Below are 12,949 nucleotides of genomic sequence, written 5' to 3' on the forward strand. Positions count from 1 at the left end.
ATTTTCTGATGTTTCAGTGTGGATAAGAAACTTTTGGAAAATGCTTGAAAGCGCTAGTGTGGGTGGAGAGCGTTTTGAAATGAAAACCCCGTTTTCAATTCTATCTCGGTTAATGTAGACGTAGCGCCTTAGGTAGGCTGTGTGTTGAGAAGTTTGAGAAAGGTTGAAGAGTTTAAAAAAAAATACTAAAACAATTCTTGTTTTCCTACTCATTTAAAAAATATCTGCTTCTTCCACACTCCTCCCTGAGCACCACAAAACATCTGAGCACCTTCTGAGTCAGAAAGCATCATGAAAAACATGATTGTTGAAGAGACAAATGCATTTTATTTCACCATAAATCACCTTTACAGACATATTTGTCCTCAGCTGTGTTGAGGTGAGGCGTTTTCTTGGAAATGAACATCAGTTCCAATCAACAAGTAACCCTGTTCAAGAAAACACATTAGGTTACAGGGTCTCACTAAATTATCCCAGGTGAATATGACACTCATACATAACAAGATGCTATATTTACGATATATATAAAACATCAGAACAATAGAAAACTTAGCTTACTTTTGTATTTACACAAGTAATACACTCAACTTGTGTATTTACAAGGTGTATTTCCCCTAAGGAGAATGGAAGTATATAACCAGGAAGTGGATATCCTTTCGCTAAGTAAGCTGAAAAGTTTTGAAAAGTTGATGAGTAAATAACATCCCCATGTTATAAAACAAAATAACCCTTCATTACAGTGAGAGAGAAAAAACTACAGTAGAATTAAGACTTACCATTAATCAAAGTAAACACAGGATCTTTTAAGTTGTCCAAGAAAGAGTTGAGTTTTGTGACCTGTTGATTAGAATTATTGTTCTGATGAGACTTGATTATTTTCAAAAACATGATTTTAATAATTACTTCTCTCTGCTTTGTACTACCTCAAAATGTTTTATGTTGGTTTCTTTTATGCTTGCTTCAATTCTGTTCAAAAGAATATACAGTTTGCATACATTATGTAATTTGAGATCATTATCTCACATTCATAGATAGATACACACTACTCAAATACTCACTTATTAAGGGTTAATTTTAATGCCAGATTAAGCTCAGTCCCATATACTTGAGCGCTGACAATGGCCTTCTGTTGGATGAAAGGAGAGATTATCGTAGTTATTTAAATATATTTCAGACAATAACAGACTATAGGAAGAGCCCTTCCAAGATACAATAATAACTATATTTACACACCTTAGCCTGATCAAAAGTTTGCATACCCTTGGTTCTTAATATTGTGTGATGCTCCTTTAATGACAGTAAGTATGTTTACACCAGTAACCCACTGCTGTGCACATTGTGTAGGTGTCTCTTATCTGACACACTCAGTACAGTTCATGGAGCTCTTTTCTGGTGAACTGATGATCTGATTCAGGTGTGTTAAATAAACAAGACATACAAAATGTTGTCTATTTTGACAACATTGGGTCAACATTGTTGTCTATTTTGACCCAGTGGGTCCCCAGGACTGGTCACCGTGATTTTGCAAAGCAAGACATGTTCCTGCATCAATGTTTTTTGTTGGTCCTGGAACGTTCCTGTACAGAAACATACGGTAGTCCTATAACCTAAAGCAAATGTCTGGCGAAATTAATTCAAGCCAATTTCAAATTCTGACCCTCTATTAGCTATTAACATTGCAATCCGATTCACATATTAGTTTACATGTGCATTACATGTAATCCGAAAAATAAAAATAAAAATATAAATACACATATAAAAAGAAAACTGATATATGTCAGAAGAGCTCTTTTAGCAAATATTTAGTAAATATTTAGTCTTCTGTAACTCACCAGATTGAGGACAAAAAGTGAAGAGAGTTTTTTGTCAGACTGGATAACGTAAGCTGTCAGTGTACTGAGGACCTCAAGAATCAAATTGTTGGCTTCAAATTTAATGTCAGGCTCCTTTACTGTCTGTATCTCCAGCTCCATCTTCTGATCAGGATATTTTTTAGAAATCTGAAATAATAATACTAGGTTAGTGCCTTTGATTCTTAGTCGTTTTTTTATTTATTATTAATAGATTTTAGTCTGGGTTTTTTTTTTGTCAAGTTTATATTTAGTTGTCTTTGTGGAATGGTAAAATTTTCATACTTCAGGAATGTATGCTCCAAATGTCCTGGTACTGAGAATCAGAGATGGGACCTATACAAAAAAAAAAAAAACTGTTACTGATTGTGTTTGTTACTATTTGTTACTGTTTGTTACCCATGGGTGCTCTATACAAACATAAATATGTATTCATTTAAATCCATTACCTTGATTTGTATCCATCAAAAACAGCCCAACCACTTTTTCATACAATCTTAAGGACTGACAGCTTATGACGCTTGAAGCTTACCATGTCTTCAGTAATTCTATAGATCAAGAGACCAGATTTGTGGAACTCTGCGATTATTGAGTTGATGGTGAAAGCAGATATTCCAATGTAGAACATTTTTGTATTCTGGGAAGGCAATGTGAAATCTGTGGGGGAGTGGGGAATTTTTTTTGGTTGTCCCATGCGGATGAATATGTCCTAAAATTGTGATAAACATTCAAATTCAGATAAAAAAAATGTACATGTCCCACAAAGAATTTGTAATGTTTCAGAGTATAATGTCACTCAACATATGATGTGTTTTCTGTATTACAGATTTCTGAATTACACTTTAGACTTAAAAATAACTAAATATCACCTTTAAACTTAACTCAATGCTGTCACTAGAGATGACAGTAGTCCCCATCAAGAAGTCAATCCCATAATTGTCACCTACTTTGTCTAATATTAAAGGGTCACAACAGAAAGACATTTTGTATGGATGTCATGAATGCTGTCATGAAATGATTTTCTTAATCAGCACAGTCAGGTTAATAATGTTTATTCATAGTACCATTTAATTTTGCCAGCTGGGGGTTCAAATCAGCAATGGTGGTTTTCATCTTGGAACAGACCTGAAACAGCAGAGAGTTAATATTGACATGGAATGAGACTCTTGGTTTCTGTTGTGAACAGTGAATGTTCAGTGATTGTCTTACCCATTTGTTAGCAACGGGCAGAATTCGATTTATGGCGGAAATTACTTTAACCAGTTTTCTGTAAATACAATATTTTAAAGTGTTAGTTCTCATAAGCTGTAAGCTAATTTGTTTAAAATTCTATGACATACCCTCTGGGAACATAAACCAGAATAAATTGGTTTCTTTTTAAATGTTTTATAATATTAACAGAACATACAACCCATTATGGTTATACGTATAATTTATTATTGAACATACTAATCCTGATTTAGCTAGTTATTAGCCAGTTGCTATTTGTGATGTGGTGAGCTGAACAAAATTACCTGTCATTGTGTCCAAAACTTACAAGTTTTGCTTCACAGTTTTCTAAGTTGAGTGTTAGGCTAGCTTCTTCAACTTTGACTGCAACAGTGGCAGTAATGTCCAGTGAATCCACATGCCCCTTAAACGGACTACTGCTTTCTCTGTGGAATAGAGTTCAGGGCATTATTTCCTTTCCAGAAGCCTCATTTAACTCACTGTGTATTATCCTCTTTATACGTGTCTTTCCACAGACTTGTTGAGGTTGCTTTGAACAGGCTTTGAATCCAAGATGGCGCCGCGGATGGCTGCCTCGGTGTGGAGCTCTCCAGCTATTGTGTTGTTTTTGTTCGTTTGTTCTGCGTTTAGTCATTCTTTTCCTATCAGTTTCACCAAAGACGAACTACTGGACATTAGGAAACACACACCAGAAACCTTTTCTACAGTTTTTGATTATTCGGACGTTTTGCTGGACATTCTCGTCGGAGGGGCAGCGGTGTTGTTCAAACGCGCGTTCAGACGCAAACGCGGGAAGCGAGCCGGCGCGCTGGTTAAACTCCGCGAGCGCGGCCTGCGCACTGCACTCCCCAGCATTCATCTCGCGAATCTCCGATCCCTTCCTAACAAAACGGATGAACTTCTTCTCCTCACCCACACTAACAAGGATTTTTTAAACTCTGCTGCTTTGTGCTTCACTGAAACCTGGCTGAGTGAAGCCATACCGGACAACGCAATACATCTGCCGGGATTCCAGCTGTTCCGAGCGGATCGCATCGCGGAGCTAACGGGGAAAACGAGAGGTGGTGGATTGTGTTTCTACATTAACGAAAGTTGGTGTTCAGATGTAACAACACTGAAGAAGATGTGCTCTCCTAATTTAGAGGCACATTTCATAAACTGTAAACCCTTCTACTCGCCTCGGGAATTTTCCTCTTTCATTCTCGTGAATGTTTACATCCCTCCAGACGCGTGCGCGAGCGCGGCGCTACAACAGCTGGCTGAACAAATATCTGAAACGGAACAAAGGTACCCAGACTCTCTTTTAATCATTCTTGGGGATTTTAACAAAGCAAATCTTTCCCGTGAACTACCAAAATACAGACATCACGTTACATGTCCCACCAGAGACAGTAATATACTGGACCACTGTTACACCACAATAAGAAATGCATATCACTCCGTCCCACGGGCAGCTTTGGGGCTCTCTGATCACTGTTTGGTTCATCTCATACCGACCTACAGGCAGAAACTGAAATCAGCTAAACCTGGAATAAGGACTGTGAAAAGATGGACTAATGAAGCAGAGCAGAATCTACAGGCCTGCTTTGATTGCACTGATTGGACTGTTTTTGAAGCTGCTACCAATGATCTGGATGAGCTCACAGATACTGTAACATCATATATAAGTTTCTGTGAGGATACATGCATTCCTACCAGGACATTCTTATCATTCACTAATGATAAACCATGGTTTACTGGGAAACTCAAACACCTTCGTCATGCCAAAGAGGATGCTTACAGAAGTGGGGATAAAATCTTGTATAACCAGGCCAGAAACAGATTGACAAAGGAGATCAGAGTTGCAAAAAGGAACTACTCTGATAAACTGAAAAACCAGTTTTCATCCAACGACCCATCATCGGTCTGGAATGGCCTGAGGAACATTACCAACTACAAGTCACCATCCCCTCGATCTGTGGACAATCAACACCTGGCTGACGATTTAAATTCATTTTACTGCCGGTTTGAAAAGCCCTCATTCACACCACACACCCGGTCTGATCTGCACTTCACACATTCAGCATCACCTCCTGTTCTCCAATTATCACTCCCCCCTCCTGCCATCCAACCTGAGCTTAAGGTCTGTGTGGAGGACGTGAGCCGAGTCTTCAAAAAACAGAAGACTAGGAAAGCCTCAGGCCCAGACGGCATCTCATCTGCTTGTTTAAAAGCCTGCGCTGACCAACTGGCCCCGGTCTTCACGCAGATCTTCAACAGATCATTGGAGCAGTGTGAAGTTCCCTGCTGCTTCAAACGCTCCACTATCATTCCTGTCCCCAAAAACCCAAAATCACTGGACTTAATGACTACAGACCTGTCGCTCTCACGTCTGTGGTCATGAAGTCGTTTGAAAGACTGGTGCTGGCCCACCTGAAGGACATCACTGGACCCCTGCTGGATCCCTTTCAGTTTGCTTACAGAGCAAACAGGTCTGTGGATGATACAGTCAACATGGGACTCCATTATATCCTGCAACATCTCGACAGACCAGGGACTTATGCAAGGATCCTCTTTGTGGACTTCAGTTCGGCCTTCAATACCATCATGCCTGGTCTTCTCACAGCCAAACTGACCCAGCTCTCCATACCATCCTCGATCTGTCAGTGGATCACCAGCTTCCTGACGGACCGGCAGCAGCGAGTGAGACTGGGGAAACACACATCCAAGACACTCACAATCAGCACTGGTGCTCCCCAAGGGTACGTTCTCTCCCCATTGCTCTTCTCCCTGTACACTAATGACTGCACTTCTAAAGACCCCACTGTCAAGCTCCTGAAATTTGCAGACGACACCACTGTCATCGGTCTCATCCGAAACGGTGACGAGTCTGCTTACAGACTGGAGGTTGACCAGCTGGCTGCCTGGTGCAGTTATAACAACCTTGAGCTGAACACGCTCAAAACAGTGGAGATGATCGTGGACTTCAGGAGGAACAGCTCAGCACTCCTCCCACTCACCATCATGAACAGCACTGTGGAAGCAGTGGAGTCAATCAGGTTCCTGGGCACTATCATCTCTCAGGACCTGAAGTGGGACAATCACATTGACTCCACTGTGAAAAAGGCCCAGCAGAGACTGTACTTCCTTCGCCAGCTGAGGAAGTTCAACCTGCCACAGGATCTGCTGATTCAGTTCTACTCAGCCGTAATTGAGTCTGTCTTGTGCGCTTCCATCACTGTCTGGTTTGGTTCAGCTACCAAATCAGACATCAGGAGACTACAACGGACAGTCCGGACTGCGGAGAGGATTATTGGTGCCCCCCTGCCAAACCTCCAGGACCTGTACTCTTCCAGAGTGAGGAAGAGAGCAGGTAAAATCATCACAGACTCCACTCACCCTGGACACCACCTGTTTGAACTGTTACCGTCAAGACGGAGACTCAGATCACTGGCCACTAGAACATCTCGGCACAGGAACAGTTTCTTCCCACAGGCCATTTCCCTCCTGAACAGTTAACACTCCTCCCAAGGCATATGCCTTAAGTGCAATACTCCCACTGTTTAGTGCAATATCCTACAACTCAGGTGATACTTATATGTAGATTTATTTATAATATTCAAAACACTGTAAATAGGTTCATAATCTGTAAATCTGAAAATGTCTATTCTGACTAAACCCAACTGTGATAGTTTTATTCTCATATATTTATATTTTTATTTTTTATTCTTATAATTTGTAGTATTATGTTTCATGTTGTATTTGTATATGTCCACTGGAAGCCTCAGTACCAAAACAAATTCCTTGTGTTTGCAAGCACACTTGGCAATAAAGCTCTTTCTGATTCTGATTCTGATTCTGAATAGGCTTTGAATTTGCTTCAGATACTTTGAAAAGACATATTCCCATTAAAGGTGAAGTGTGTAAAATTTATAAGGATCTATTGTCAGAAATGCATTATAATATAACTATGTTTTGAGTGTTGTATACAAAATGAACCATTGTGTTTTTATTTCCTTAAAATTAGCCATTTCTATATACATATACCGCAGGTCCCTTAAAGGGGTCATATAATGGTACATGCACTTTTACAAGTTGATTGTAGTGAAATGTGTGTTGGCAGTGCCTGTACACAACCATCATATAATGATAAAAATCCATCCAGTGATTTTGTTTTAATCTCCTTATATATTTTTCCCCTGCCTCAAATTGAGCCGTTCGACCGTGTGACGTCACACGGTCGGACGCCCCTCCCACGATTGTTGATTGACAGCAGCGTTTCAACACAGACCCGCCCTCGCTCGTGAGCGAGCTGTCAATCATAGTCCGCGCGGCCGGTGTCATGGCGAAAAGTACGCTGGAGCACAGTCTATGAGCAGAATGGAGTCTCAGGGAAGTGGTGTTCTATTCTTGGGTACAATAAGGAACACAGCAGTCATTTTAATGTTCCTAAATCCGAACCGCTGAAGACGCAGTGGCTGAGTTTGTTTTCGAAGGGAATATTCCCCACGATCAACGTAAATGCTTTTATGTTTGCGCGAATCATTTCACACACCAGACTGCTTTATAAACGAGGAGGGTCAGTATAAAGCTGGTTTTGCTAAGAAGCTGCTCTTGAAAAAAGGATCGTACCAACCAACTATTCGTGTTCCTTCTGCACCTCCAGAAGAACTGAATTGAGTGTAACGTTTTATTAACCTTTATATTAATATTTATATTAATCTTTGCAAATTGCTAGCTTCACGATGAATGTGGCTAAGGTTTACACTCAGGGTACATTACGGCATGTTTTCTATGTACGACATTCTCAATATAATTCATTATCCCACGTTTATAATGAACAACGCGTTATGGTTATTGTGTTATTGTGTTACAAACGGTGTACGCACAGAACAGAGGGGCGGGGTGAGCAAAGCTGATTATCATTTAAAGTCTCATACACTTAAACGGTGTGCTGACGACAGAGCTGTTTTTGACCAGGTAAAATAAGTGTTTTCTTACAATACTAATGATAATTTTTAATTAAAGTATATTACAAACTTTTAATTTAGACCCTAAAGAATCATATTAGCTTTTACAAAAATGGCATTATATGACCCCTTTAACATGTTAAGTCACCATTTTGAGCCGCCATGTTTCTACAGTAGCCCTAAACGGACAAACTTCACTACAGAGTGCGTTTTTGTTACTCTTGTTTTTCTTCTTTTTCGTTGGTATTTTTAGAGGCAATTTGCACCGTCACTATACATTGAATATGCAAAAAGAAAAAGTAGTAGTAAAGTTGGTAGAGAAATTTGAACAAATGGAGGAGCACACTTGTTATTTTGCACAAGAGCCGACAGAGAGTCAATCTTCTTCAGCAAAGAAAAGAAAACATGATGCAGCCAGACGAAGTCGGGACAGACCTCGACAGAAATCCCGGATTAACTTCCCTCTGGCTTTTTCCAGATGGAAGGACTTTTTTTTTTTTAAACGACGGTTAAGTTTCCTGTTTATGCTGGACAGGTAAGTTAGTCCAACTTAAGCAATGTAACTAACAATGTAATTTTGTTTGGTTTCTTTAGCTACAAAATGTGCATAATCACCAAAAGAAGTAAAATTTTTCCCTTGTCAATGTTGTAAAATATGTCATTGGATTGTAATTTCATATAACATGACCGTGTACCTATCAAGTGACCAATATTGCTTACTTTCAGAATTTGAACACGCATTAAATACGTATTAAAACATATTAAATTGGAAGTGCTGGTACCCTGAAAATAACATGAGGGAGACATTAAAAAACGTTTGCACCTGCCACATTTACCATTTTTTCTATCTGTAAAATTAAGAAAACAAATGTTTTCCCCATTAGGTTTGCGTCCTCCAAAAGTAATTTGTATACCTTTTGTCTTTTTGTTGTGTGTTTTTCTTCGAAATTGAATTGTATGAAGTGTGAGGAATTGTGTAAAGAATTTTACCAGTTTGTTACTACTATTCTTTTTTCTAATGATTTCACTGATGAAAATTTGTGATATAAACATTATACTAACCCCGATACCTGGTTTCCAGACACATGAATCTTGGCACCCTTAATCGTTAAAGTGAATCCAGTTGTAGGAGCAAACGTCTGCACTGAATTAAGTTCAGCCGCATGAATCTGCAGCCTGTCAAGAAAATATATACGTTTTAATATGAAATATAAATTTCTATCAAATTTTATGAAGTAATATAAATGTAATGTAAATTTTATTTAGCCAGAGAACATTGTAGAAACACCGGTCTCACCCTGTAACTTCTAAGCCGGGAATTTTTTCTGGAATATCCACGTGTTTGAGAATCTCAATAGCCTTACCTACAACTGTCAAAACAAACAAACTTTTGTACTGTATATACTTAAAAATTTTGGTTTTGGATCTGTCGCTTTCTTTTTTATGACATGAAAGATACAAACCATCAGGGATCTACAGTTATGGTCAGAATTATTGGCACCCCTGGTAAATATGATGAAACTGTAACAAAATAAATCTGCATTGTTTATACTTTTGATCTTTCATTAAAAAAATTTACAAAACTCCAACCTTTTATTGAATCAAATAAATTGAAAGAGGGGGGAAAATCACTCTATGAAATAAATGTTTTTCTCCAAAACACATAATTATTGGTACCCTTTTAAAAACAGGCAACGTGACTCACAAGGCACATCGTTTCTTTTTTGGGGCATAAGAACGATTTTTTCATCAAATCCTTTTATCACTTATGACAGCCTGGTCTGTCTTGAGTATGCTGGTCACATAATTTGTTTCAATTTTTTTGTGATCAATTAGTCAGCCTGACTGGAATCCAACATGGCTGCCAGTGGTGCAGAACATTCCGATTTTGAGATAAGTAAATATATATTAAAGGGATAGTTCACCCAAAAATAAAAATTCTGTCAGTATTTACTCACCCTCATGTTGTTCCAACCCCGTAAGACCTTCGTTCATCTTCGGAACACGAATTAAGATATTTTTGATGAAATCTGAGAGATGGATCACTCCTCCATACTAGTCCATAGGCTTCTTCAGGGATTGACACTTGCCAACCTCGAAAAGTTATTAAAGACATCGTTAAAATAGTCCAAGTGACTACAGTGGCTCAATCTTAAGTTTATCAAGCGACGAGAATACTTTTTGTGCGCAAAAACAAACATAAATAACTTTATTTCAACTATTCATTTCCTTTTCGAGGCCGGCAAGTTCAATCCCTGAAGAAGCCTATGGACTAGTATGGAGGAATGATCCAGCTCTCAGATTTCATAAAAAATATCTTAATTCGTTTTCCGAAGATGAACGAAGGTAACTGCTAACATTAATTGTGAACATTGTCTTAAGGTGCTGAAGGAGAAAATTAAGTAATATGTTGTTCATGTTGTTATTTAGCACGTTTTGAAATGTATGTGACTCCTGAGTCACGTTGCCTGTTTAGGGTATAAAAAAGGGATTAAACTAGCTCTATTTAAAATGCACTATTCAAACTTAAATGCTTGTAATTCAAGAATGCTTTGGAATATAGACCTAGTATGAAAAAGTTATGGAAGTTTAAACTTACAGTAAATCAAATATACTGTACTTAATATTTTTTCTTTTTTATTAAATATGTATTTTACAAAATATTTTTTACAATAAAATTACTTTAAAATCAAAGCTATATATCTAACCAAGTTGTGTTTCAAGTCTGAAGTTGATATTATAAAAACGTCTCAGGTTACGACTGTAACCATAGTTCCCTGAGAAAGGGAACAAGACGATGCGTCGATGACGATTTGGGAACGCTTCCAGTGTGAATGTGTCTGAAGCATCTATGTCAACTAGTCCAATGGAAGGAATGAACATCACGGGCGGGTGATGTCATGACCAGGAAAGGATAAGAGAGCATCCGGTGCCTCGGAATAATGGTAGGCTCCTTAGGAACATATCCATGTTTGGGGTAAGAATGCCTTGGCCATCCCTGGTGCACTCAAGGCAGGTGGGGACCGAAAGGGCTTGAAGGTCTCCGACTCTTAGAGGGACGAAATAGCTGGCAGAAAATAGTCTTAAAAGAAAGAAACTTCTCTGAGGCCAAATCTAAGGGCTCGAGGGAGCCCCATATAGGCCTTCTAGAACTATTGCAAGGTCCCAAGCCAGCACCCTAGTGCAAGTTGCAGGCCTCAGCCTCAGAGAGGCACGAAGAAAATGAGTGATCAGGGGGTCTCGACCCAAAAATGTACCACCCACCAGGGCGTGGAAAGCTCTGGAGCTTAGAATGGTCTCAACAACCTCGGTTGAGAGACCACTCTCTATGAGTTGGGCCCCCTCAGAGGCCAAACCCACAGTTTCCAAATCCCCTGCCTGAGATGGAAGGTTCGGAAGGATCGGGATCTCCAAGGGAGGGCCGTTGAGGAGAAGAATTAGGTCCGCAAACCAAATTCGACTCGGCCAGAGTGGTGCTAATAGGCTTATTCCATCCTGGCAGATACACTCCAGAACTCCTGGGAGCAGAGCAACAGGGTGAAATGCATACAGACGTAGCCTCGGCCACGTCTGCACCATAGCATCCAGCCCCAAGGGGGCTGGTTGAGTGAGGGAGAACCAGAGTGGACAGTGCGTAGTATGCTGAGACATGAACAGATCCACTTCTGCCTGGCCGTAAAACTCCCATATTTGCTCCACCCCGCCTTGGGGTGGAGTCTCCAGTCCCTTGGCCTCAGCCCCTGCCTCGACAGGGTGTCTGCTCCGATATTCTGGCCCCCTGGAATATACACTGCCCACAGAGAGCGTATTTTCCTGAGGGACCAAAATAAGAGGCCACCAACGTGTTGTCTGTGGGACAAGAACCAGAGTTTCCACCATATAACCAAGGCAGGGATACTGCCGCGTGATCTTGAACGTACGGTGTGGGTTTCCCCTCGGGGAGGACCCTCTGGTCCTGAGCCGCCACTGTAAAGGTCTCATGTATAGCAGGTCAAAGAGTATCACATTGGACGCTGCTGTCCTGAGGCCTAACAGTCACTGTTCCAGAGCAACACATGATGGCCCCTCAGGTCTGGGAGGACATGTCTCAATGCATTGAAGATGACCATCATCTCTAGGCAATTCATGTGCCACGAGAGATGATGACTCCTCCGCAAGCCCTGAGCTGAGCGGCCTTCCAATACTGCTCCCCAGCTGGTGAGAGAAGCATCTGTCGAGATAGCAACTCTATGGCAAGAGCTCCAAACACCGAAACCTGGGAAAAGAACCAGTGTTTCCTCCATATAACCAAGGCGCGTCGATACTGCCGCGTGATCTTGATCATACAGAGTGGGTTTCCCCTCGGGGAGAACCCTCTGGTCCTGAGCCACAACTGCAAAGGTCACACGTACAGCAGGCCAAAGGGTATCACAATGGACGCTGCTGCCCTGAAGCCTAACAGTCTCTCGAACTGTTTCACAGTGTGTGACTGGCCTAGTTTTAGCTCTTTTGTGGCAGCAAGGATAACAGCTATACGAGCGGGCGACAGAATGGCACGCATCGTGACTGAGTCCCAGACCACTCCAAGAAAAGTTGTCCCTTTTACTGGAGAAAGCACACTCTTCTTGGCATTGAGCCTCAACCCCAACCTTCGCATATAAGCGAGAACGACATCTCGATGCCGAACCGCTAACTGTTCTGATTCCGCTAGAATCCGCCAATCGTCTATGCAATTCAGAATGCGTATGCACTGCAGCCTGGCGGGGCCAGAGCTGCATCTACGCGCTTCGTGAATGTGCGGGGTGATAAAGCTAGACCGAAAGGAAGTGCCTGATACTGGTGTTCTTTGCCCCTGAAAGAAAACCTCAGGAACCTCCTGTGCTGAGGGAGGATGGAGATATGGAAGTATGCGTCTTTCAGATCTATTGTGACAAACCATTC

The 12,949-nt window shown here is 40.7% G+C and overlaps 1 protein-coding gene and 1 long non-coding RNA gene across 2 annotated transcripts; both read right to left on the reverse strand.

Moving 5' to 3' along the window:
* Positions 1-307: 307 nt before the first annotated feature.
* LOC143736241 (bactericidal permeability-increasing protein-like) lies at positions 308-2,824 on the reverse strand. Its single transcript, XM_077226960.1, has 9 exons — positions 2,720-2,824; positions 2,383-2,559; positions 2,136-2,186; positions 1,833-2,000; positions 1,059-1,126; positions 924-966; positions 777-837; positions 559-668; positions 308-428 (listed from the first exon to the last, which is right to left on the reverse strand). Exons 1-9 carry the CDS (start codon positions 2,765-2,767, stop codon positions 366-368), a joined length of 789 nt encoding a protein of 262 aa, XP_077083075.1. The 5' UTR covers positions 2,768-2,824; the 3' UTR covers positions 308-365.
* Positions 2,825-3,393: 569 nt separating this feature from the next.
* Positions 3,394-9,545, reverse strand: LOC143736262 (uncharacterized). Its single transcript, XR_013203409.1, has 3 exons — positions 9,327-9,545; positions 9,092-9,205; positions 3,394-3,505 (listed from the first exon to the last, which is right to left on the reverse strand). It is a non-coding gene; the product is annotated as an uncharacterized LOC143736262 (long non-coding RNA).
* Between the last annotated feature and the right edge of the window lie 3,404 nt (positions 9,546-12,949).

Source organism: Siphateles boraxobius, unplaced genomic scaffold, assembly GCF_051911475.1.
Source record: "Siphateles boraxobius isolate OS27281-9 unplaced genomic scaffold, OSU_SipBor_1 13, whole genome shotgun sequence".
NCBI lineage: Eukaryota > Metazoa > Chordata > Actinopteri > Cypriniformes > Leuciscidae > Siphateles > Siphateles boraxobius.

What these genes read in the sequence shown, in the direction of transcription:
- LOC143736241 (XM_077226960.1), bottom strand. Translation starts at nt 2,767, where the DNA reads ATGGGGACTACTGTCATCTCTAGTGACAGCATTGAGTTAAGTTTAAAG. An exon ending in GCATTGAGTTAAGTTTAAAG is followed by an intron (nt 2,560 to 2,719) that starts GTGATATTTAGT and finishes TCACAATTTTAG; the next exon opens with GACATATTCATCCGCATGGG. An exon ending in CACTTTTTGTCCTCAATCTG is followed by an intron (nt 1,127 to 1,832) that starts GTGAGTTACAGA and finishes TTCATCCAACAG; the next exon opens with AAGGCCATTGTCAGCGCTCA.